We start from the raw sequence: 26,359 nt of genomic DNA on the forward strand, positions 1-26,359 counted from the left end.
AAAGGTTACAGAAAAATATAATTGCCCATTAAATAAAATATTCCTTTGATGAAAAATGAAAAAGTCAATAACAAATAGGCCTCTTCTTAATAAACTTTTATCAAGATTTGTCCTCCCTCCATTTGCTTGAGCTCTAACCAGAGCTCTGATTTCTTGTTAAATCTATTTGTGCAGTCAATCACACAACAGCTCATTCCCATTTTCGACCTGGTTTTTGTGTGTTTCAGCATTACTGCTGTGTTACTTCCACCGACAATGAAGTCACCTGTATTCCCGCTATTGTACATTATTGTGCACGCTGTTGTCTAAACAATGCAATTACAGCTTGGAAAAACTAAGAGATTTTGCAGCCTAACAATAATAATGATTAATTTTTTATTTCATTGATTTGAATCATCAAATTTGTATCACGATTTATCATCACACAATATATCGTTACACACCCATTACTAACCAAAATCTACTGTTCGTTATCATTCTTCAGTTCTGGAGTACTTCTCCTCACTGAGTCAACGAGCCAAACTCTGAAATAAAAACACACACATTATAAAATTATACACTGTAATAAACACTCTTTTGCACAAACACACACTTCCTGTCTATCGACTTTCTGTTCCAGGACAAAGTTGCAGATTTCAAATATCTGGATGTGCCACTTCTGTAAAATCCACCAAAATAAATGAAATAAACATTCGTCAATTTATTACAGTCTTGTATACAGGAATGATTATTGGAGTAAAAAAATAGCAAAAAAAATTCATTTTAACTGTCATGAATCATTTCGCCAGTTAGCAGTCTCAGGAGGCATTACACTTTCAAACACTTCACCACAGATATGGAACCAATTTGCACATCAGCCATCTATTGTGACAAACCCATAACATCTGGATCCATCGAAACTACAAGGCTGAAAATAAAATCTGGAAGGCAAGATAAGTTTTAAAAACCTGTGCTGTTCTGACGAAAGAGAGGTGACGGTGACTATTTATTTCAGTCTGGTGAAGCAGGAACACACTTACCGTCAGCGTGTCATAATCAGAGGACATGGCTGCAGGGTTCAGGGTTGTGTAAGTCTCACTGACAGAGCTTTTAACATTCTGGGGGAAATAAAGAGTTTAGAGAACTAAATATGATATGTCCATGGTCACACACACACACACACACGCAGCAGACGTACTTGCAGTGTGTCATAGTCCGGGGACATCGTCCTGGAGTTCAGTTCTGTGTATGTGTCATCTCCAGGTGATGGAACACGCTGAGAGAAATGAACAGAAATCTTCTTCAGTATTTACTCAGTAACAGATTTATAGGAACTTTATGGGGAGCTTGATGAAGATAAAGCTGTAAAGTGAAAAGTTCTCTCAGTACCTGAACGTCTGTGTCTCTCTCTGCTCTTCTCTTCCTCCTGTTCACACAAATGACATCAAAACATGGCTGTTGAATCTGTTCCTGCATCATTCAGCTAATGCTTAAGACTGGATTAAGTTTATGGTACAGATTATTTGTCACGATGAAAGAATTCAGTTGCTCACTTAATGCACAGAACGGCAGGAAGACCGAGGAGCATTACTGCCAAGAAGACGGCCAGTCCCACCATGAGAAACATTAACCGCGGGCTTTTCTCTGACACTTTAGAAATAAAACAAACACCATGAGGTTCTAGTTTTGTGCGAGCAAAAGTGTAATTTGCTGGTTAATAATAGCATGTGGTCATTTTGTTTGGACAGAAGTCAATGTAATCACATTTCCACAATGTTGCTAGTAACATGTGATAATGTAGGTGGATCAGTGCAAAATGGGGTGTGGCAAAATCCACCAGCACAGTGGCATTTTTGATGTGCCTCTGATACACGCTCTGATAGTGCCGATGCTGGGATAAGACAGGATTTTCTTGATGAAAAGCATAGCTTTAAAAGTTCTGACCCATTTCTTACAAACTGGTTTATAAGTGCTGCACAAGTTTTTATTTTAACCAGCATTTAAATCCACACCAGCTGTGAGACACAGTGTAATAAACACACACACACGACCATTCTGCTGTGTTTTTTATGTGCGTGTTCATAAGTGGAAGCTCTCTTTGATTTATTTCTTATTTATTCCCACAACAGGATGCAGTGTCAATGCTGTTATGTTATCAGCCAAATTTGAACTTTGCAAACTATTTCTAAAGATTTATGATACACTTTCACTTTCTATCTTCGTAAGATATTTGAGTGTGAAATTATAAATCCTGACTCCTTAAGATTTTATACATAAACATAAGATCATTTTAATTAAAACGGTTTGGATGAATTGACATAGAAGACTGAGACTGCACTTACGTAACACATCCAGGTGTGTTGGTGTAGAGTTGTCGTGTCCCAGCTGGTTGAGAGCAGTGCAGTAGTACAGTCCGCTGTCCTGGGAGTTGATGTTGCTGATGCTGTAATTCTGGCCTGTTGTCAGCAGTGTGTCTGCAGCTTCATTTTGCTTAAACCAGGAGTAGATGAGAACAGGAGGGTTTGCATCACTGCTACAGCTCAGAGTCACTGAATCCCCCTCCACTGTGTCTCCAGAGGGAAGAACCACTGCTCTGGTGTTTTTAGGGGAATCTGATTAGAAATAAAACACCTGAATCAGCTGGTGTGAGTTCAGGATCAGCATTTGATAGAGATATAGATGTACTCTATTGAGGAGAGGAAAATCCACACTCACACACTGGAGGAGAGAGGAGACTGTCATGGCCTTCAACAGCACAGCTGTAACTGACCGCACCACTGACTGCAGCTACAGAGCAGGAGGCAGATTTACACTCAGACACACGCCGTCCGTTCTTGTTCCAGATGTAAGTGGGGTTGTGAGACAGAGTGCAGGTGGTGAGACAGTTCAGTGTCTTTTGTCCACGACCTGAGTCTGATACCATAATCTTCAGATCTGTAAATAATAAATTCAGTTTACTATTTTGATCTATTTCATCAAAATAAATGTATAAGTAAGTGCATTACCTGTGACAGACAGAGAGACTCCAGGTTGGCCGGTGTAATCACCCCCATTGGTGTAGAATCTGAATCTGTATGTTTGAGCGTCTCTCTCTCCCAGGTTAGTGATTCTCAGACTCCAGTTATTCTGGGAGCTCTGTGTGTGCTGCACTCGGCCCTGATCCTCCTCATCCTCTCTCACATCCACAGCCTCACCATCAGCCTGCTCTTTACTGAACCACAACACTTTAGTGACCTTGTAATTATTAGGGTATGTGTAATAACTATGTATCTCCACTGATGAGCCAATCAGAGAGCAGATATTCTGGGTGGAGTAAGTCACACTCCAGCAGCTCTTCTCATCAGAAACACCTGAAACACACAAAAGTAATTTGAAAAGAAATCTAAATAAATGCAAAAGAAAAAAAAAAGCCAAAACATCACTGTATGTGAGTTTATTGTAAATCAGGGGTTGGCAACCTTAGGCACGCGTACCACAACTGGCACACCAAGGAATTTCCAGTGGCACACTGATGATGATACACAAACCTAATTATTCAACACATTAAAAATGTTCAAACGTCATCTTGAACTGTCATTGGCTGTTGCATGGTCTTTCAGCATGACTACACAACAATATAGCGCCCCCCCCCCCTCCCCTCCCCATATTTCTCACGAGATGGGCCAACTTGATGCAGCAGTTGCGCTAAGATGGCAAAGAAGCCGACAGTTCGGGCTTTCCTCTCCTCGTGGACCAAAGAATATGGGTTCGTTTCTCAGAGGGACGGTGCTGTGTGCACGTTGTGTTTTGAAAGTGTTGTGTGTCGAGCATGCAGTGTTAAATGTCATTTCGAGGCAAAGCACGGAAAGACTTTCAAAGATCAGGCAGATAGGGATGAATCAATCTCACGCGCAGTGTGCAGATATGGGAAGCAAGCCCACACTTTAAAAGTCTTTGCCTCAGCTAAAAACAATGCCACTGAAGCTAGCTCTATAATTTCTCACTGCATAGCTAACATGGAAAGCCATTCACAGACGATGAGTACATTAAGGAGGCCTTTCTCTCCAGCTCGGATAGTCTTTTTGAGGGGCTGCCAAATAAAGAGACAATAAATCAAGAATAAAAGACATGCCCGTATCAGCCAGAACTGTTGAGCGACGAATTGGTGAAATGGCAGAAAACGTAAGGGTGCAGCAAACAACTGGCATAAAGTGGGCTAAAGTGTGTGAGGTTAATGGCATAAAACAAGTGCAATGGTGTTTTACATTTGCTCAGTGCATTAAATATCCATATCCGCCTAAAATGTGTGGTGTCTAATTACACATAGTTAACAACACCTATTTGAATGGCACACTAACTAACAAGAAAATTTCTAATTGGCACTACATGGCAAAAAGGTTCCCGACCCCTGCTGTAAACTAACAGAAGCTGCCAGTGAGACGATGACAGAGTGAGTGAAGGTTAAAGTGAGTTCTTACAGACAGCAGGAGAGCGAAGATCCTCATGTCCTCTTACAGCGCAGGAGTAGCTGCCTGCTTCCTCTTTTGGGACTCTGTAATACTGAGTAATCTGGGACTGCTGAGGAAGAGGCTCTCCGTTCTTGTACCAGATGTAAGTGGGGTTGTTAGACAGAGTGCAGGTGGTGAGACAGATCAGCCACTTGGCGGTGGAGCCGGATATATCTGTTACTGCAACCTTCAGCTCTGTGAATAATAAACATGGTTTAGTGTTATTTTCAAATGTAGAATGTTTTATCGTCAACTTCCTGTTTCTCCTGCAGCATTACCTGTGACAGACAGCTCATAGAGAACAATATATATATATATATATATATGAACAATGAGTTTGTCCAAGTTTGCCCGCTGGCGGTGCCCTCTGTCCGGGTCACCGTGTCCGGAGTCCCTCCGTTTATTCCCAACGAGGCGCTGGAGCGAGAACTGAAGCGCTTCAGGAAATTGGCGAGCGGATTCCGGACGGTGAGTTTGGGCTGTAGGAGCGATACATTAAAACACGTTCAGTCTCTACGGAGACAAGTGTTTCTGTTTCTGGACTCCCCGACTCAAACACTGGAAGCTTCCTTCCGTGTTAAACACGAGGAAGGGTTTTACATGGTTTATGCGAGTTCGGGGAGCATGAAATGTTTTGAGTGTGGGGATGTGGGACACAAGCGGGTCGCGTCCTCACAGACAGCGGGGAGCAGAGCCGGCTGCTGCCGCTGGGACTGTCAGTGAGGAAAGGGGAAGGAATGGGACTGATAGCGGGGGGACTGCGGAGACTGACCGTGGGGAGGGGGACAGCGGGGTAGTTGATGTGCCTGACCGTGGGGAGGGGGACAGCGGGGTAGTTGATGTGACTGACCGTGGGGAGGGGGACAGCGGGGTAGTTGATGTGACTGACCATGGGGAGGGGGACAGCGGGGTAGTTGACGTGACCGACGGTGGGGAGGGGGACAGCGGGGTAGTTGACGTAACTGACCGTGGGGAGGGGGACAGCGGGGTAGTTGATGTGACTGACCGTAGGGAGGGGGACAGCGGGGTAGTTGACGTAACTGACCGTGGGGAGGGGGACAGCGGGGTAGTTGATGTGACTGACCGTGGGGAGGGGGTCAGCGGGGTAGTTGATGTGACTGACGTGGGGAGGGGACAGCGGGGTAGTTGACGTAACTGACCGTGGGGAGGGGGACAGCGGGGTAGTTGATGTGACTGACCATGGGGAGGGGGACAGCGGGGTAGTTGATGTGACTGACGGTGGGGAGGGGACAGCGGGGTAGTTGACATAACTGACCGTGGGGAGGGGGGCAGCGGGGTAGTTGACGTGACTGACCATGGGGAGGGGGACAGCGGGGTAGTTGATGTGACTGACGGTGGGGAGGGGACAGCGGGGTAGTTGACGTGACTGACCATGGGGAGGGGGACAGCGGGGTAGTTGATGTGACTGACGGTGGGGAGGGGACAGTGGGGTAGTTGACGTAACTGACCATGGGGAGGGGGTCAGCGGGGTAGTTCATGTGACTGATGGTGGGGAGGGGACAGCGGGGTAGTTGATGTAACTGACCGTGGGGAGGGGGTCAGCGGGGTAGTTGATGTGACTGACGGTGGGGAGGGGACAGCGGGGTAGTTGACGTAACTGACCATGGGGAGGGGCTCAGCGGGGTAGTTGATGTGACTGACCGTGGGGAGGGGGACAGCGGGGTAGTTGACGTGACTGACCGTGGGGAGGGGGTCAGCGGGGTAGTTGATTTGACTGACGGTGGGGAGGGGACAGCGGGGTAGTTGATGTGACTGACGGTGGGGAGGGGACAGCGGGGTAGTTGACGTAACTGACCATGGGGAGGGGTCAGCGGGGTAGTTGACGTGACTGACCATGGGGAGGGGGACAGCGGGGTAGTTGATGTGACTGACCGTGGGGAGGGGGTCAGCGGGGTAGTTGACGTGACTGACCGTGGGGAGGGGGACAGCGGGGTAGTTGACATAACTGACCGTGGGGAGGGGGACAGCGGGGTAGTTGATGTGACTGACTGTGGGGAGGGGGACAGTGGGGTAGTTGATGGTAGGGAAGTGTACAGTGGTGTGGATGTTGTGACTGACGGTGGGGAGGGGGGCAGTAGAGTGACTGATGTGACTGACGGTGGGGAGGGGGACAGCGGGGTAGTTGTTGTGACTGAAGGTGGGGAGGGGGGCAGTAGAGTGACTGATGTGACTGACGGTGTGGAGGTGAACAGCGGTGAAGCTGTTGCGACTGACGGTGGTGAGGGGGACAGCGGGGTAGTTGATGTGACTGACGGTGAGGAGGGGGGCAGTAGAGTGACTGATGTGACTGACAGCGGAGAGGTGAACAGTGGTTGGCCAACGCCATCTGAATCTGCTCCACCCACTCAGGTTGAGTCCGGAAGCTCCGCGCTTGGAGCTACGGATACCGGAAGTAGTGTTCCAGCGGAGTTGATGGAGGCTGAACAGAGCAGGGTGGAGCCGGGAGAGGTCGGTGTGGGGGGGTCTGAGCAGGACGCCGAGTCTCCAGTTTTACAGGAGGCTCTCAGACCCGACAGTGAGACAGAAGAGGTGACGAAGCCGGACCGCTGTTATGATGACAATGTGACTGACATGGACTGTGACTCTGACTCTGTTTCTATAATGGACAGCAGCTCTCAAAGTGAGGACGTCTATTCATTAGAGGAAATTAATAACTTTTTGGATGAAACTTTTGGGAAAAAAAAGCAAATGTTAAAGATTATTTTCCCAATGTTGAAAAGTTTATCAGATCAGTTACCACACTTCAAAGAGTTGTTGGAATGGATTTACTAGATGGAAAAAAAAAAACCATTATCGGTTAAAAAAGCACATTACTGGTCTGAGGAAAGGATTAAAAAAGTCCAAAAGTAGAATGATTAAGAAAATGAAACTTAGAAAATAAAAGTTTTTAATGGCCGCACAGCACTGGGTGTTTTACCTCTACTGGTTCTTTTTATCTGTCTCTTTACGTTTCCGTCTCTTATCTTTCAATATGCAGGGTTTAAGAGTCGCGTCTTTAAATATAAATGGGGGAAGAGATGAACAGAAAAGAGTTTTATTATCTGAAGTAATTAGAAAAAACTGGATATTATTTTATTACAGGAAACACATAGTGACGAGTCGAATAAAATAGCCTGGGATTTATGGTGGAATGGACAATATGTTCTTAGTCATGGGACAAATGTTAGTGCAGGAGTTGCGATTTTATTCTCTCCTGTTTTAGATATAAACATCGTGTCCAGTACAGAGTTGGTGAAAGGTAGAGTTCTTATGGTAAAAGTTTAAATACAGGATTTTACTCTTAGTTTTATCAATGTTTATGCACCAAACCAAGGCTCTGAACGTGAAGAGTTGTTTAATTTATTAAAAGAGAAGTTAAGTTTTAATGATGCAGGGGAGTGTGTTTTAATGGGGGGAGACTGGAACTGCTGCACAGACTTTACATTAGATAGCACTGGAGAGGAACCACACATTCACTCCTCATCCATTTTATCTCACTTTTTAAAGAGAACTGATCTGGTTGATGTGTGGAGAATGAAGCGCTCTTCAGTCCGACAATACACATGGGTGAAAATATCTGACGGTATTGGTTGTATTGGTTCTTCTGGTAGTTTATTTCCTTGTAATTTTAATGTGTATACTAAGTAGTTAAATCTTATTTTTTCTACAGTCATATTTTGTAGTTTAAAATATTTATTCTCATCCATGGGCGTCGCCACCATTGAATGTGAAGGGGACGTGTCCCCCTCACATTTCATAATTCTTCATTTGGACCCCCACACACACATTTAACATAAAATATGAGTTCACCCAGCGCCGTTTCTATTGCTTCGCGAAAGAATCCATTCCACTGGATCGATAAGAGAATACACAGACCACTGAAAATCCACTCCGGGTTTTCCGGGCGGTCCCTACAACAGCTCACCGCGCGCGAGTGAATCTCAGCGCGAGCGGAGACATTTTTGGTGCAGCTGCTGGAAAGTGGAGGAGGTGACGTCAGCCCCATTGCCACCTCACAATGTCTTGCTTTTGTTAAAACCTTATTCTTTTGTGATCTGCCCTCAAAATTAACCCTAGGCCACGTTAAATTAATGTTCAACTAAACAATGAAATAAGCTTAGCCTAATGGGGTATTCTTGGTTGATGATGAATTGTTTGCAGTATTTGCTCCTCCCCAGACACAATGGACATAAGGACATTCTTTACAAAGAAGTGGAAAGTAAGTCAAAATTTCCCCACAGGACAATATTTCCCCACAATGGAAATGTTAGTTCAGTTAGCTGGTTAGTCAATGTTAGGAGATGTATCAGCTAGCTTATTGTTAGCTATCATTTCATTCAACCCCAGTATGCCTACCTTATTGTAATGCCAAGAATGAGGTCAAGTCTGCTCTGATGATATTTATTGATTCCTTGTTTTGTCTGGTCTTTGCCAGTTTTCTGGAAAGTAAGATGGGAAATCAGTGTATGGGGAAGGAATAGTAGAAAGGAAAGCAATGGAGAGAGATGGATGTTATTCCAGGTGGATTGTGAAGGAAAGGGGGATAAAAGTTATGAAGTGGTAGAAATTGTGGTGGCACCAATGTAAGGAGTTCTATCTATAAATCTATTTGTTATACTAATCTGTAAATGTTACTGTAGTACCACCATTGCATGTAGGTTGACAAAACTGCACTTGTTCATTGTGTGAAGTTCTCTTTTATGTGTCATTGCTTGACAGTGTGATTTTGTGTGAAAAAAGTAAAATGCACCCACTAAAGTCACTGCTGGTGGTGAACAAAATTGCACCTGTTCATTGTGTGAAGTTGTTTTTTATGTGTCACCGTTGCTTGACACAGTGTGATTTTGTGTTATGAAGTTTGCATGATGCCATGTCATGCCTGTTCATTGTGTGAGATTATGAATATTCTTATTTTTAAACATACAGTTGAGTGTCACTATTGCTTGGCACAGTGGCATGTTGTGTTACATCTAAAACTAAATAAAAAAGGAAACACAAAATAAAAAGTAAAATGCACCCATAAAGTCATTCTCTAGCCACTTTATCCTATTCTACAGGGTCGCAGGCAAGTCACTGTTGATGATAAATTGTGTCACATTCATCTCATTATCTTAGGCAGAGCAGTGGGTTTAAAAACAGGCTGATGAATATATGGACTAGTTAAATGAGGACTTATTGTTGAGTCTCGAAAATAGTCATTGAATTAAGTGACTTTTGAAGGTAAAATTACATGTTTAACAACCTGTTAAAAATACACCAGAATGCAGGAAATGGCATCTAATTAATTAAAAATTTTCTGGGGGAGGACCCCCCGCCAGTGTGTCCCCCCCACATTAAAAATGCTTCTGATGCCCCTGCATATGTCTATTTTGCATAAGTATTTAAGGCATATTTGCACATTTGCATAGTGCATTTTTACATGCGTATTTTGCATAGAAGCATTGCATTTTAACTGTTAATAATTGTGTTTTTTTTCTATTTTTCTATTTTCAAAGGTTTTTCACCTAAAGAGAAAATTAAAGACAAAGCTAAAGGAAAAGTGCTAAGAGCTAAAGAGAGAATTAAAGACTTAAAGAGGTAAAGACCTGTTAACTGTTTCTACCATCTATCTACCATTGCAACTTTATGGATGTGCCTTGAACTTTAATAAAAAGAAAAAAAAAAGAGGAAACGGAAACAGTTGTCTTGTCGACTCCTTTGAGTGAAGAATTACCCTAAACCTCCACCAGATGCTACAATCCTTTATTCAAGTTGGGGAAATTGCACAGAAATAATCAAACAAAACTGACAACTTGACACATGGTCTACTGGAGAAGTTATTCTCAGATGGGTCAGGACATGATTTGAAGAATATTCCCCAAAGCCTCAGCAATCACGAGCAGCAAATGAGTGAAACAATGTCAGTGAGATTGTGTCTGTGTGAAGTCGAGCAGTTCATAGTAAAACCCCTGGAACAGCTGGACCTTCAGGTTCTTTATCCAACTCGGACATTTACAACTTAATCGGATTCACAGAATCAAGTTTTCACTCTGTGGCTCTGTTAAAGTTCCCTCTTTCATGCAGATAAACCATAATTCTTACTGATTAATAATAACTACAATAATAATCATAACATTTTATTCACATAGCATTTTCAGTACAGAAACTGCAGCTCAAACTGCTTTACATTAAACGATGAGAAAATATACATCAAGATAAAAATATTTAAGAATTTAACATTCAAGTGAATAAATTTGCAGTTTATGTTGAAGTTTATTTTGAAATTCTATTTAAAATGTGTGCATGTGACAAAGACTTCTTCATAAAATGACAATCAAGATGTAGAGCACTTTACAAGACTTGCAATATTGGGTGTGTGAGGGAATTTTAATGGATGAACATTATTATTCTCTGTGTTTCTGTATGTTGAACTAAAGTGGCTTAGTTACTGAGAAGAGATGTTTTTCCACATGCTGTAATCGCTTTTCTGTGGCCTTGGTGGTAATGAGCAGGGTGCTTGAGTTCGTCCTAACTACGCATCTTCTCATGATGTAATCACCTTTCCTGACCTCGGTGGTGATAAGCAGGGAGCTTGAGCTCTCCCTAACTCTCATCTGCCTGCACATACCAGAGCACGCCAGGTGCACTCATTAGTAAAACTTCATAGAAAATCTTCAGCCAATCACGTGACGACACAAGCAGTGAGCGAATGCTTTCAGAGTATAATAGATAACATTCCTAAAACACAACTCAGAGTGCGCGTACTCTCGGCATCATCAGAAGTGGTGTCTTCTTCTATTCTTCACTTTTCCTATTTTATATATCTTTTATATGATCTACTGTAATAAATAACTGAAAAGACGACTCCTAAGCGTTCTGAAGTGTTTATTAGAAATTTCCATTACGGGTGCAGTGTTTTTTAAAATCTATACTCCTTCTTCTTCTTCTTCCTTCTTTTCTTGTTCTCGTCACCGAACAGCATCTTGACGGCTTCCTGTAAGAGAAGTGCACAAGGTCAGAAACGACTCCTGAACGTTTTTGATCTCTGTGTAAACTGTGATGTGACGAAACGTTTCAGTAGAAATCGAATACAAAATATAGTTGTGTGTCTCAGAACTGAATTTCAGCAGATGTCCAGTTTTTATTAAAAGATCCTCACCGGCTTGAGACCAGCTTCCCTCGCCTTCAGGATCGCGTCCATTTCATCCACCTACACACAGAGGGAGAGGAGGAAAGAGGGATTGGTGGGTGGGGTTTTGTTTCCACATAGCCAAAGTTAATTCATTATTTCAATATCAGACGCTTTTAAGAATCAGAGATGAAACACTCTGTAAATTGCTTGAGTGTGTGTGTGTGTGTGTGTGTGTGTGTGTGTGTGTGTGTGTGTGTGTGTGTGTGTGTGTGTGTGTGTGTTGGTGCAGTGTGTGTGTGTATTGTGTGTGCGCTCACTTTGGCATACAGGAGCTCAGGATCGCTGATCATATTCATGATTTCGTAATTGTTCTGGTTCCCTGCAAGCATCCAGGTGATCTTATTTGCCAAGTTCGGGTGGATTTTCTCAACAAGAGGCAACAAGTGATCATCTGCAGACAGACAGAGAGAGTGAGTGAGGTGTGAGAGAACAGAAATCGATTGAATGGTCCCAGCCATCCAATCATGTAACATGGGCGGGGTTCAGGCGCCAGACTCTTTCTATTCTCGATTATTGAGGAACAAAAGCAAGACGAGTTGAAAGCAGGTGCTTGGAGAAGTTTTCGATCTCGACAAGGAAACACATCGCAAATAATAATGGGGGAGAAAAAAAGGTACCCTATGGGTCCATGTGGCTACTGTTTATAAATAAAATAGTTTTCTGATCCCACGTCCATACAGTAAATATAGCATATATACACATGTTATCAATTCTACTCGCCTCATCTCTTGCAAGCATCACCAAGCTGCGAGCAGCATCAGGGCTTGGAGTGTTTTGGTTACCATGTTTTGTTTAGTGTATTTTGTTCTAAATGCAGTGCTGTGAACTCGATCTATTTTCAAAATAGTATGAAAGCACTTGTTCATGAATTGTCTTTGAAGCATTATTTAGAACTAATGAGCACATTTTGTTTCACAAGTGGAGTGTAAAGACTCTGAAATAAAAAATACAATTAAAAAATTAAAGCCAATAGCAGAAGTTGATATTGGCTTCTCAAGCTATCTGCCAAAAAGCTAAAAAAAAAAAAAAACTTTCAAAACCTTTCATTTGACCTTTCAGAAGGACCAAACAAAAGCCATGATAATCAAAAAGGTACATTTTCTTCAAATGAACACCACTTACTCGATATCGAATCAGTAGCCTTGGTGAACCACAAGGTGAATTTCGTTTATCTTTTTATCTGCCCATTATCTTACAACACTACGAAGTTATAACGAGGTTTCTCTTATTCCATTTCTGGTTCTGATTGGTTCTGAAGTCTATCAAGAAGTAGAACGGGTAATCGAACTTGATCAGGATAAGTGCTGATTGGTTATGAAGTCTCACTATTGTTACACTCATTCTTACAACATGATGACATGGCTACTGCCTCGCTTCGCCTCTTTGAGGCAGTGGCCACAAAAAAAACAAAGAGTGGATTATACGCTGAGCTGCAGAGCAGGAGTGTGTATGAGCCAGATGTTGGTGTGTGTTTTTTATGCGTGTATGAGTGTGAAACTCACGCGCCATCTGGACTTGTTCATCTACAGGACATGATTCCAACATGTAGATGGTCAGCCTTTTCCCAGCAGATGGTGATGTGGGTCCATCCTGGACACAGAGGAACTCATTCTTCTTCTTCTATTATTATTATTATTATTATTATTATTATTATTACGACTCATTACTCGTGTTTTGTTCTTACTGTTGCGTCCTTGTCTGGCTGAACTTCATTCACAGGTGACACAGCTGTAGGAGGCACTGCATCAGTTGTAGCTGGAAGTTCTTTTGCAGCTGAAACTGGAACCACAACTGGACTGCTGTCCCCAACTGCAGCTGTCTCAACAGCTGGGACGCTTTCCAGCGCTCGCTCAGCTGAAGGAACGAAAACACATCACAGCTCATTCATTTCAGTGAAAAAACCATTATCGGTATCAATTATACTATGTGCATGCAGTCAGATTCAGAAGTACTGGCATCCTTGGTAAAGATGGGTCAGAAAGGTTATGAAAATTTGAATATTATATATACACACACAGTATATATGGCTTTATATTAACTTGTTTGCTCACCGGCCACTGTGGCTAGTGGTTTTCCTGAGTCACTAGCCATTCAGCCTTTTCACTAGCCACAATTTTGTTGCCAGGAAATCGAAGTTTTTTATTCACCATGATATGTTAAAGTTCGGAAGATCTAGATTTAATTATGAATGGCAGCGTATAATGTATCTCTACAATAGCACTCAAGTATTCAGTGCTGTTAAGGTAGCTCCCTATATGAAAACATGCAACCAATTCAGACAAAAATATAAACAGAGTATTCTGTTTATTGAACTCAAATTCAAGCCCCTTACAATATGAAATATCGTATGATATGAAAAATAACATTCAGTACAACTGAACTGATTCTAATATTAAAAGTCCAATTCAAAACATTTATCATTGAAAAACATTTGATGTTTTGATATGCAAGTATTATGTGTATTATCAAGTATTATTATGTATATTATGTATTATCTATTAATAGTGTGTGTGTGTGTGTGTGTGTGTGTGTGAACATGTGTAGAGAGAGACATTAAATGTCCTCATGACATTCATCATCAGGGCGGCACGGTGGTGTAGTGGTTAGCGCTGTCGCCTCACAGCAAGAAGGTCCTGGGTTCGAGCCCCGTGGCCGGCGAGGGCCTTTCTGTATGGAGTTTGCATGTTCTCCCCGTGTCCGTGTGGGTTTCCTCCGGGTGCTCCGGTTTCCCCCACAGTCCAAAGACATGCAGGTTAGGTTAACTGGTGACTCTAAATTGACCGTAGGTGTGAATGTGAGTGTGAATGGTTGTCTGTGTCTATGTGTCAGCCCTGTGATGACCTGGCGACTTGTCCAGGGTGTACCCCGCCTTTCGCCCGTAGTCAGCTGGGATAGGCTCCAGCTTGCCTGCGACCCTGTAGAACAGGATAAAGCGTCTAGAGATAATGAGATGAGATGAAAAAATAAATATATTATTTCTCAGCTTAAAGGAACAGTCCACCGTACTTCCATAATGAAATATGCTCTTATCTGAATTGAGACGAGCTGCTCCATACCTCTCCGAGCTTTGCGCGACCTCCCAGTCAGTCAGACACAGTCAGACGCGCTGTCACTCCTGTTAGCAATGTAGCTAGGCTCAGTATGGCCAATGGTATTTTTTGGGGCTGTAGTTAGATGCGACCAAACTCTTCCGCGTTTTTCCTGTTTACATAGGTTTATATGACCGATGAAACAAGTTTGAATCAATCAAGTTGATATGAAACAAGTTCAGTTACACAAATTGAAACGTAGCGAATTTCTATGCTATGGAAAGTCTGCACTATAATGACAGGCGTACTAACACCTTCTGCGCGCTTCGACAGCGCATTGATACCTTCACCTCTTGGAACTCCGTATCAATGCGCTGCCGAAGCGCGCAGAAGGTGTTAGTACGCCTGTCATTATAGTGCGGACTTTCCATAGCATAGAAAATCGCTACGTTTCAATTTGTGTAACTGAACTTGTTTCATATCACTGGTCATATAAACCTATGTAAACAGGAAAAACACGGAAGAGTTTGGTCGCATCTAACTACAGCCCCAAAAAATACCATTGGCCATACTGAGCCTAGCTACATTGCTTACAGGAGTGACAGCGCGTCTGACTGACTGGGAGGTCGCGCAAAGCTCGGAGAGGTACGGAGCAGCTCGTCTCAATTCAGATAAGAGCATATTTCATTATGGAAGTACAGTGGACTGTTCCTTTAAGGTCAATCCGTATTGTGAAATACTGTGACCTCGGCCCAGAGGCCTCGGTCTCAAGACCTCGGTCACGGTATTTCACGATACGGACCCCCCAGCTGGTAAACAATACACACACACACACGACGGTACTGTTCCGTCCCGGGTTATGAGAGATATGTTACACTGATTCTGACAACATGATGACATTGTGGCTACAGCCTACAAAAGAAACAAACAAACAAACAAAACCCTTACGAATGACTAGGTACGCCTTTTCGACCAACAGGGAACAGGTTCTTGAACCAATTCCATTCAGGATTCTTTGAACAAGAACAGAATCCGTTCTCTGTGGGTCGAAAAGGGGTAACGTCCCAGTTTGGTTATACTAAACATAGGCACGAATGGAACGCTGCTCAGCCAATCAAATTAGTGAGTCTGTATATTACTGAACTGTTGTATAATTAGTTAATTAGCTGATTATAGCTGAACCAGGGGAAAATGGTGCATTCCAGGACCACATTCAGGAACCTGTGGTGTAATGTGAACGTGGCCATGCCTCTAGTGGCTTTCCATATAGGATGCGCCATCAAAACCCTATATTCAACATCTTGAAAGAGGCTCAAGAGGAGCTCAAATGACTCTCTGAGCAGATCGGGTTTACTTTTCAGGTTTACTCCGGACTACATGTGCAGCAGTGCAGTTGTAGCCTGCCTTGTTTGTGATTTTAAAAATACAGTAAATCATTCGATAAGCCAAAGCAATAGAGTGGAAAGTTTCAACTTATGTTTACCTTGGATAACTTTGCCTAAAACATGGTGGTGTATACTGATTTTTTTTCCCCGGAATGTTTTTTTTTTTTTTTTTTTGTCGGTGTAACGGATGCCAGATTGTTAATGTATCTCAGTTCCATAGGCTACATGGTTAGGGGATCTTTTGTCCTCATTGCTTGGGCCAGATCAAACCATTAAACAAGCTTCAATTATTCTTACTCTTGCCACATACATGATTTTTTTTTTTCAAAACTGATGATATTCAGTTCAAACACCATTAAAAGTAACTTCAGGAATAGATCTCTTGTGTGATGTGTAATTCACCCTCTCATTTAAATATGTAGAAAATGTTTTGGCGCGCGCTTTGCGCATCATGGACCTCGGTGATTTTAAAATGCTGCTCCGGCCCTGATCATCTCTGCCCCTTTTTCCCTGAGCAGCAGGGTTTGAAACTCCAGCTATATGCCGCCACATAGTGCACTTGTCAGTCGTCAGCAACTTTGTTGCTTCGGTCATTAACCGCAGGTTACCGTATCACTGATTTTACCTGAGACGTTAAAGTACGTTCTAAACAATTCTAACATGTTGTCAGAATGTTTACGCAGGTGCTCATGGGAGTTGTAGGCGCGTAATGTTACATTGCAATGCGTTTATTATATCAGATGCCTTCAGAGAAAACTACAAAAAATATATTGTCATACCACAGAATAAACCACCCGCCAAAGTGGCTAGTGAGACTAAAGTCATTACCCGCCAAAGCCCAATTTTACCCGCATTTGGCGGGTGCTAATGTAAAGCCCTGATTTTATATGTATTCTAAGAGAATTTAAAAAACTTCAAAAAATTAAACTTTTTAGAGGCACAGATTTTAACTTATCCATGTATGAAAGCAGTAACATCATACATAAATCACACATGGATCCTTGAGCAGGTTATAAACTGGTATTAAAAATGCAGAAATAGTGTCGGGAACAGCGTTCTCCTGTCTTTTGTATGGTTTGTACTGTCTTACCATCAGCTCGATGCAGAAAGTTGACGAAAGTGTCGCCGCGTGAGGAGAAGGTCTTCTTGTCCCTGCACATGTGGACAGAGTGAACGGATCCTGCACGGCTCACCATCTCCACCAACATCATCTCGGTGACATCAGGGTGCAGATCACCCACATACAGTGAGGTCATTGTGGAGTTTGAGTTCATTTTACCTAGAGAGAGAGAGAAAAATCAGACTTTCAGTGGTGGAGAAAAGCAAGGAGACCAACTGAATGATGGACAGAACATTGTCAGCATCGACACGGTAACCTCCTGTTTTAAACAGACAAAGCTGAGGATAAGTACACTAAAATGCATTTCTCGATGGAGACTGGAGGAATCGTAAAACGTAAGGACCTAAAGGCTGAACGTCGGTTTCCCAAAAGCATCGCAGCAAAAAGATTATCGGTAAATGGTAGAGCAAGCAGCACAATGCACTCTCTGATCAGTATGAAGGGAAAGAAGAAGGAATGAGAACACACAGTTATGAGATTAGTGTGTGTCGTGTTAGTAAACTATTAAAACTTAAAAAAATACAAATCACTCAGTTAGTACAAGGTGACTTACTACGAAGGAGAAGATTAAATCGCTGGAAACTCGCTGTTACTCGCTGTGAAGGTTTGTGTCGCTCTGAAGCTCTGTGTGGATGTGTGGCTCTTATATAGCTGCAGATTTTGAAACATAACTAATTAAACTGTTTTCATTTAAACTAATTAAACTGTCTGAATCATGTGACCTGGGTTTTCCCCTAAACTTTAGGGGAAAACCCAGGTCACGTGACCAGGTGACATCAGCTCCCTGAGAGAGAGAGAGAGAGAGAGAGAGCATCCTGATCGCTCTGTGTTGCTCAGTAGCCCATTCAGTGTTCTGTGTGTGTGGCTTTACATCTTCTCTCCCGGACCGAGAGCTCATAGGCTCGTCAGAGTGAAGCCATCTGGCCGCCATCTTACCCCTCACATCGCGTGGATTTGGTTTGTGTGTTAAACCGTCATATCTGATCAAACTGGCCCCAAGACAAGTTTCTCCTGACTTTTTTCCCACTGCTATAATTATTTTTACGGAAATTATTTCAGTTTATCTTTCTCTTACAGTCAGGTCTGAACGGTATTTATTTGTCACATAATTCACTGTCACAATATTCATGCAGCTTGTGACCAATAAATACCGTTCAGACCTGACTGTAAGAGAAAGATAAACTGAAATAATTTCCGTTAAAATAATTATAGCAGTGGGAAAAAAGTCAGGAGAAACTTGTCTTGGGGCCAGTTTGATCAGATATGACGGTTTAACACACAAACCAAATCCACGCGATGTGAGGGGTAAGATGGCGGCCAGATGGCTTCACTCTGACGAGCCTATGAGCTCTCGGTCCGGGAGAGAAGATGTAAAGCCACACACAGAACACTGAATGGGCTACTGAGCAACACAGAGCGATCAGGATGCTCTCTCTCTCTCTCTCTCTCTCTCTCTCTCTCTCTCTCAGGGAGCTGATGTCACCTGGTCACGTGACCTGGGGTTTCCCCTAAAGTTTAGGGGAAAACCCAGGTCACAGATTCAGAAAGTTTAATTAGTTTAAATGAAAACAGTTTAATTAGTTATGTTTCAAAATCTGCAGCTATATAAGAGCCACACATCCACACAGAGCTTCAGAGCGACACAAACCTTCACAGCGAGTAACAGCGAGTTTCCAGCGATTTAATCTTCTCCTTCGTAGTAAGTCACCTTGTACTAACTGAGTGATTTGTATTTTTTTAAGTTTTAATAGTTTACTAACACGACACACACTAATCTCATAACTGTGTGTTCTCATTCCTTCTTCTTTACCTTCATACTGATCAGAGAGTGCATTGTGCTGCTTGCTCTACCATTTACCGATAATCTTTTTGCTGCGATGCTTTTGGGAAACCGACGTTCAGCCTTTAGGTCCTTACGTTTTACGATTCCTCCAGTCTCCATCGAGAAATGCATTTTAGTGTACTTATCCTCAGCTTTGTCTGTTTAAAACAGGAGGTTACCGTGTCGATGCTGACAATGTTCTGTCCATCATTCAGTTGGTCTCCTTGCTTTTCTCCACCACTGAAAGTCTGATTTTTCTCTCTCTCTCTCTAGGTAAAATGAACTCAAACTCCACAATGACCTCACTGTATGTGGGTGATCTGCACCCTGATGTCACCGAGATGATGTTGGTGGAGATGGTGAGCCGTGCAGGATCCGTTCACTCTGTCCACATGTGCAGGGACAAGAAGACCTTCTCCTCACGCGGCGACACTTTCGTCAACTTTCTGCATCGAGCTGATGGTAAGACAGTACAAACCATACAAAAGACAGGAGAACGCTGTTCCCGACACTATTTCTGCATTTTTAATACCAGTTTATAGCCTGCTCAAGGATCCATGTGTGATTTATGTATGATGTTACTGCTTTCATACATGAATAAGTTAAAATCTGTGCCTCTAAAAAGCTTAATTTTTTGAAGTTTTTAAAATTCTCTTAGAATACATATAAAATCAGGGCTTTACATTAGCACCCGCCAAATGCGGGTAAAATTGGGCTTTGGCGGGTAATGACTTTAGTCTCACTAGCCACTTCGGCGGGTGGTTTATTCTGTGGTATGACAATATATTTTTTGTAGTTTTCTCTGAAGGCATCTGATATAATAAACGCATTGCAATGTAACATTACGCGCCTACAACTCCCATGAGCACCTGCGTAAACATTCTGACAACATGTTAGAATTGTTTAGAACGTACTTTAACGTCTCAGGTAAAATCAGTGATACGGTAACCTGCGGTTAATGACCGAAGCAACAAAGTTGCTGACGACTGACAAGTGCACTATGTGGCGGCATATAGCTGGAGTTTCAAACCCTGCTGCTCAGGGAAAAAGGGGCAGAGATGATCAGGGCCGGAGCAGCATTTTAAAATCACCGAGGTCCGTGATGCGCAAAGCGCGCGCCAAAACATTTTCTCCATATTTAAATGAGAGGGTGAATTACACATCACACAAGAGATCTATTCCTGAAGTTACTTTTAATGGTGTTTGAACTGAATATCATCAGTTTTGAAAAAAAAAATCATGTATGTGGCAAGAGTAAGAATAATTGAAGCTTGTTTAATGGTTTGATCTGGCCCAAGCAATGAGGACAAAAGATCCCCTAACCATGTAGCCTATGGAACTGAGATACATTAACAATCTGGCATCCGTTACACCGACACACACACACACAAAAAAACATTCTGGGGAAAAAAATCAGTATACACCACCATGTTTTAGGCAAAGTTATCCAAGGCAAACATAAGTTGAAACTTTCCACTCTATTGCTTTGGCTTATGGAATGATTTACTGTATTTTTAAATTCACAAACAAGGCAGGCTACAACTGCACTGCTGCACATGTAGTCCGGAGTAAACCTGAAAAGTAAACCCGATCTGCTCAGAGAGTCATTTGAGCTCCTCTTGAGCCTCTTTCAAGATGTTGAATAGGGTTCTGATGGCGCATCCTATATGGAAAGCCACTAGAGGCATGGCCACGTTCACATTACACCACAGGTTCCTGAATGTGGTCCTGGAATGCACCATTTTCCCCTGGTTCAGCTATAATCAGCTAATTAACTAATTATACAACAGTTCAGTAATATACAGACTCACTAATTTGATTGGCTGAGCAGCGTTCCATTCGTGCCTATGTTTAGTATAACCAAACTGGGATGTTACCCCTTTTCGACCCACAGAGAACGGATTCTGTTCTTGTTCAAAGAATCCTGAATGGAATTGGTTCAAGAACCTGTTCCCTGTTGGTCGAAAAAGCGTACCTAGTCATTCGTAAGGGTTTTTTGTTTGTTTGTTTCTTTTGTAGGCTGTAGCCACAATGTCATCATGTTGTCAGAATCAGTGTAACATATCTCTCATAGCCCGGGACGGAACAGTACCGTCGTGTGTGTGTGTGTGTGTGTTATTTACCAGCTGGGGGGTCCGTATCGTGAAATACCGTGACCGAGGTCTTGAAAATACTGACCGAGACCTCTGGGCCGAGGTCACAGTATTTCACAATACGGACTGATCTTAAGCTGGGAAATAATATATTCATTTTTTCATCTCATCTCATTATCTCTAGACGCTTTATCCTGTTCTACAGGGTCGCAGGCAAGCTGGAGCCTATCCCAGCTGACTACGAAGTTCGAAAATGTAAATTTAATAGCTTCATGAAAGTGCGCTGATGGTTACCATGGAAACCCCTTGTCTCCTGCACTGTGTTCCTCCCCCGAGTCACGCATGTGCTCATTCGCTTTTTTGTTCTTGGTCTCAGAGCTGCGCACACCAAACAGACAGAATCAGCGTTTAACATCATTAACTTAACACTTTTTACAGAGACGTTTTAATGTTATTCTTTATTTTTTATCCAGTTGAATATTTAGCGTACCAATGTATTTTCAGCTCTTAAAAATGACTGAGGTCCGGACTGCGGGGGCCTCAGAGCTGGCTGCGGCCATGGAGATGAACAAGACAATAATAGGAAGATTCAATGACAAATGGAAGTTCGGGTGAGATTGGCTAGTTCATAGCAAAACTGAAAATACCATGTACTGTGAAGACTGTAGAAAGTCTGGCAAAGACGGGCACCAGTAATTTTAAACTCAAAACTATAAAGGACCACGAAAAGTCAAATGCACACACCGGTACTATAACATCAAAACAGGCGAAGATGGCTGGTCACTACAGGACAGCATTGCTTTCAGTCCCTGGCTGTCATGAAGTCGGCTGAGCTGGAGAGGCTGGAGCTGCTGTTTAGAAACGTTCATGCGATTGGAAAGAAGTTGATCTCGCCCCAGCTATCAACTTATGGCCTGCTGGAAGCCTCAGGTCACGAAGACCATTTTTCATGGACCATTCAGACTCATCTGATGATGAATGTAATGAGGACATTTAATGTCTCTCTCTACACATGTTCACACACACACACACACACACACACACACACACACACACACACACACACACACTATTAATAGATAATACATAATATACATAATAATACTTGATAATACACATAATACTTGCATATCAAAACATCAAATGTTTTTCAATGATAAATGTTTTGAACTGGACTTTTAATATTAGAATCAGTTCAGTTGTACTGAATGTTATTTTTCATATCATACGATATTTCATATTGTAAGGGGCTTGAATTTGAGTCCAATAAACAGAATACTCTGTTTATATTTTTGTCTGAATTGGTTGCATGTTTTCATATAGGGAGCTACCTTAACAGCACTGAATACTTGAGTGCTATTGTAGAGATACATTATACGCTGCCATTCATAATTAAATCTAGATCTTCCGAACTTTAACATATCATGGTGAATAAAAAACTTTGATTTCCTGGCAACAAAATTGTGGCTAGTGAAAAGGCTGAATGGCTAGTGACTCAGGAAAACCACTAGCCACAGTGGCCGGTGAGCAAAAAAGTTAATGTAAAGCCATATATACTGTGTGTGTATATATAATATTCAAATTTTCATAACCTTTCTGACCCATCTTTACCAAGGATGCCAGTACTTCTGAATCTGACTGCATGCACATAGTATAATTGATACCGATAATGTTTTTTTCACTGAAATGAATGAGCTGTGATGTGTTTTCGTTCCTTCAGCTGAGCGAGCGCTGGAAAGCGTCCCAGCTGTTGAGACAGCTGCAGTTGGGGACAGCAGTCCAGTTGTGGTTCCAGTTTCAGCTGCAAAAGAACTTCCAGCTACAACTGATGCAGTGCCTCCTACAGCTGTGTCACCTGTGAGTGAAGTTCAGCCAGACAAGGACGCAACAGTAAGGACAAAACACGAGTAATGAGTCGTAATAATAATAATAATAATAATAATAATAATAATAATAATAGAAGAAGAAGAATGAGTTCCTCTGTGTCCAGGATGGACCCACATCACCATCTGCTGGGAAAAGGCTGACCATCTACATGTTGGAATCATGTCCTGTAGATGAACAAGTCCAGATGGCGCGTGAGTTTCACACTCATACATGCATAAAAAACACACACCAACATCTGGCTCATACACACTCCTGCTCTGCAGCTCAGCATATAATCCACTGTTTGTTTTTGTTTTTTTTGTGGCCACTGCCTCAAAGAGGCAAAGCGAGGCAGTAGCCACTATGTAAGAATGAGTGTAACAATAATGAGACTTCGTAACCAATCAGCACTTATCCTGATCAAGTTCGATTACCCGTTCTACTTCTTGATAGACTTCAGAACCAATCAGAACCAGAAATGGAATAAGAGAAACCTCGTTATAACTTCGTAGTGTTGTAAGATAATGGGCAGATAAAAAGATAAACGAAATTCACCTTGTGGTTCACCAAGGCTACTGATTCGATATCGAGTAAGTGGTGTTCATTTGAAGAAAATGTACCTTTTTGATTATCATGGCTTTTGTTTGGTCCTTCTGAAAGGTCAAATGAAAGGTTTTGAAAGTTTTTTTTTTTAGCTTTTTGGCAGATAGCTTGAGAAGCCGATATCAAACTTCTGCTATTGGCTTTAATTTTTTAATTGTATTTTTTATTTCAGAGTCTTTACACTCCACTTGTGAAACAAAATGTGCTCATTAGTTCTAAATAATGCTTCAAAGACAATTCATGAACAAGTGCTTTCGTACTATTTTGAAAATAGATCGAGTTCACAGCACTGCATTTAGAACAAAATACACTAAACAAAACATGGTAACCAAAACACTCCAAGCCCTGATGCTGCTCGCAGCTTGGTGATGCTTGCAAGAGATGAGGCGAGTAGAATTGATAACATGTGTATATATGCTATATTTACTGTATGGACATGGGATCAGAAAACTATTTTATTTATGAACAGTAGCCACATGGACCCATAGGGTACCTTTTTTTTCTCCCCCATTATGGTTTGCGATGTGTTTCCTTGTCGAGATCGAAAATTTCTCCAAGCACCTGCTTTTAACTCATCTTGCTTTTGTTCCTCAATAATCGAGAATAGAAAGAGTCTGGCGCCTGAACCCCGCCCATGTTACATGATTGGATGGCTGGGACCATTCACTCGATTTCTGTTCTCTCACACCTCACTCACTCTCTCTGTCTGTCTGCAGATGATCACTTGTTGCCTCTTGTTGAGAAAATCCACCCGAACTTGGCAAATAAGATCACCTGGATGCTTGCAGGGAACCAGAACAATTACGAAATCATGAATATGATCAGCGATCCTGAGCTCCTGTATGCCAAAGTGAGCACACACACACACACACACACACACACACACACACACACACACACACACACACACACTCAAGCAATTTACAGAGTGTTTCATCTCTGATTCTTAAAAGCGTCTGATATTGAAATGATGAATTAACTTTGGCTATGTGGAAACAAAACCCCACCCACCAATCCCTCTTTCCTCCTCTCTCTCTGTGTGTAGGTGGATGAAATGGACGCGATCCTGAAGGCGAGGGAAGCTGGTCTCAAGCCGGTGAGGATCTTTTAATAAAAACTGGACATCTGCTGAAATTCAGTTCTGAGACACACAACTATATTTTGTATTTGATTTCTATTGAAACGTTTCGTCACATCACAGTTTACACAGAGATCAAAAACGTTCAGGAGTCGTTTCTGACCTTGTGCACTTCTCTTACAGGAAGCCGTCAAGATGCTGTTCGGTGACGAGAACAAGAAAAGAAGGAAGAAGAAGGAGTATAGATTTTAAAAAACACTGCACCCGTAATGGAAATTTCTAATAAACACTCCAGAACGCTTAGGAGTCGTCTTTTCAGTTATTTATTACAGTAGATCATATAAAAGATATATAAAATAGGAAAGGAAAGAGAAGAATAGAAGAAGACACCACTTCTGATGATGCCGAGAGTACGCGCACTCTGAGTTGTGTTTTAGGAATGTTATCTATTATACTCTGAAAGCATTCGCTCACTGCTTGTGTCGTCACGTGATTGGCTGAAGATTTTCTATGAAGTTTTACTAATGAGTGCACCTGGCGTGCTCTGGTATGTGCAGGCAGATGAGAGTTAGGGAGAGCTCAAGCTCCCTGCTTATCACCACCGAGGTCAGGAAAGGTGATTACATCATGAGAAGATGCGTAGTTAGGACGAACTCAAGCACCCTGCTCATTACCACCAAGGCCACAGAAAAGCGATTACAGCATGTGGAAAAACATCTCTTCTCAGTAACTAAGCCACTTTAGTTCAACATACAAAAACACAGAGAATAATAATGTTCATCCATTAAAATTCCCTCACACACCCAATATTGCAAGTCTTGTAAAGTGCTCTACATCTTGATTGTCATTTTATGAAGAAGTCTTTGTCACATGCACACATTTTAAATAGAATTTCAAAATAAACTTCAACATAAACTGCAAATTTATTCACTTGAAGGTTAAATTCTTAAATATTTTTATCTTGATGTATATTTTCTCATCTTTTAATGTAAAGCAGTTTGAGCTGCAGTTTCTGTACTGAAAATGCTATGTGAATAAAATGTTATGATTATTATTGTAGTTATTATTAATCAGTAAGAATTATGGTTTATCTGCATGAAAGAGGGAACTTTAACAGAGCCACAGAGTGAAAACTTGATTCTGTGAATCCGATTAAGTTGTAAATGTCCGAGTTGGATAAAGAACCTGAAGGTCCAGCTGTTCCAGGGGTTTTACTATGAACTGCTCGACTTCACACAGACACAATCTCACTGACATTGTTTCACTCATTTGCTGCTCGTGATTGCTGAGGCTTCGGGGAATATTCTTCAAATCATGTCCTGACCCATCTGAGAATAACTTCTCCAGTAGACCATGTGTCAAGTTGTGTCAGTTTTGTTTGATTATTTCTGTGCAATTTCCCCAACTTGAATAAAGGATTGTAGCATCTGGTCGAGGTTTAGGGTAACTCTTCACTCAAAGGAGTCGACAAGACAACTGTTTCCGTTTCCTCTTTTTCCTCTTTTTTTTCTTTTTATTAAAGTTCAAGGCACATCCATAAAGTTGCAATGGTAGATAGATGGTCTTTACCTCTTTAAGTCTTTAATTCTCTCTTTCGCTCTTAGCACTTTTCCTTTAGCTTTGTCTTTAATTTTCTCTTTAGGTGAAAAACCTTTGAAAATAGAAAAATAGAAAAAACACACAACAATTATTAACAGTTAAAATCCAATGCTTCTGTGCAAAATAC

General features: G+C 42.0%; 3 protein-coding genes across 4 annotated transcripts; 1 reads left to right on the top strand and 2 right to left on the bottom strand.

Moving 5' to 3' along the window:
- Positions 1–216: 216 nt before the first annotated feature.
- LOC132874805 (B-cell receptor CD22-like) lies at positions 217–6,813 on the bottom strand. The gene is made up of 10 exons (XM_060911210.1): positions 6,741–6,813; positions 4,437–4,661; positions 2,985–3,329; positions 2,695–2,913; positions 2,322–2,591; positions 1,533–1,629; positions 1,369–1,405; positions 1,178–1,255; positions 1,020–1,097; positions 217–524 (listed from the first exon to the last, which is right to left on the bottom strand). Exons 1-10 carry the CDS (start codon positions 6,811–6,813, stop codon positions 510–512), a joined length of 1,437 nt encoding a protein of 478 aa, XP_060767193.1. The 3' UTR covers positions 217–509.
- A 4,502-nt stretch (positions 6,814–11,315) lies between these two features.
- On the bottom strand, positions 11,316–17,839 carry LOC132874907 (polyadenylate-binding protein 4-like). Its single transcript, XM_060911400.1, has 7 exons — positions 17,725–17,839; positions 17,142–17,330; positions 13,322–13,491; positions 13,140–13,227; positions 11,895–12,028; positions 11,605–11,655; positions 11,316–11,439 (listed from the first exon to the last, which is right to left on the bottom strand). Exons 2-7 carry the CDS (start codon positions 17,323–17,325, stop codon positions 11,365–11,367), a joined length of 702 nt encoding a protein of 233 aa, XP_060767383.1. The 5' UTR covers positions 17,326–17,330; positions 17,725–17,839; the 3' UTR covers positions 11,316–11,364.
- Positions 17,840–18,695: 856 nt separating this feature from the next.
- Positions 18,696–25,501, top strand: LOC132874906 (polyadenylate-binding protein 4-like). Of its 2 annotated transcripts, none has more exons than XM_060911397.1 (7): positions 18,696–18,870; positions 19,267–19,455; positions 22,807–22,976; positions 23,056–23,164; positions 24,272–24,405; positions 24,601–24,651; positions 24,817–25,501. In XM_060911397.1, exons 2-7 carry the CDS (start codon positions 19,272–19,274, stop codon positions 24,883–24,885), a joined length of 717 nt encoding a protein of 238 aa, XP_060767380.1. In that variant the 5' UTR covers positions 18,696–18,870; positions 19,267–19,271; the 3' UTR covers positions 24,886–25,501. The 2 variants fall into 2 exon arrangements, with proteins under 2 accessions (XP_060767380.1, XP_060767382.1); XM_060911399.1 differs by lacking the exon at positions 18,696–18,870 and adding an exon at positions 19,003–19,080.
- The last annotated feature ends 858 nt before the right edge of the window (positions 25,502–26,359 follow it).

Source organism: Neoarius graeffei, chromosome 27 (assembly GCF_027579695.1).
Source record: "Neoarius graeffei isolate fNeoGra1 chromosome 27, fNeoGra1.pri, whole genome shotgun sequence".
NCBI classification, from domain to species: Eukaryota; Metazoa; Chordata; class Actinopteri; order Siluriformes; family Ariidae; genus Neoarius; species Neoarius graeffei.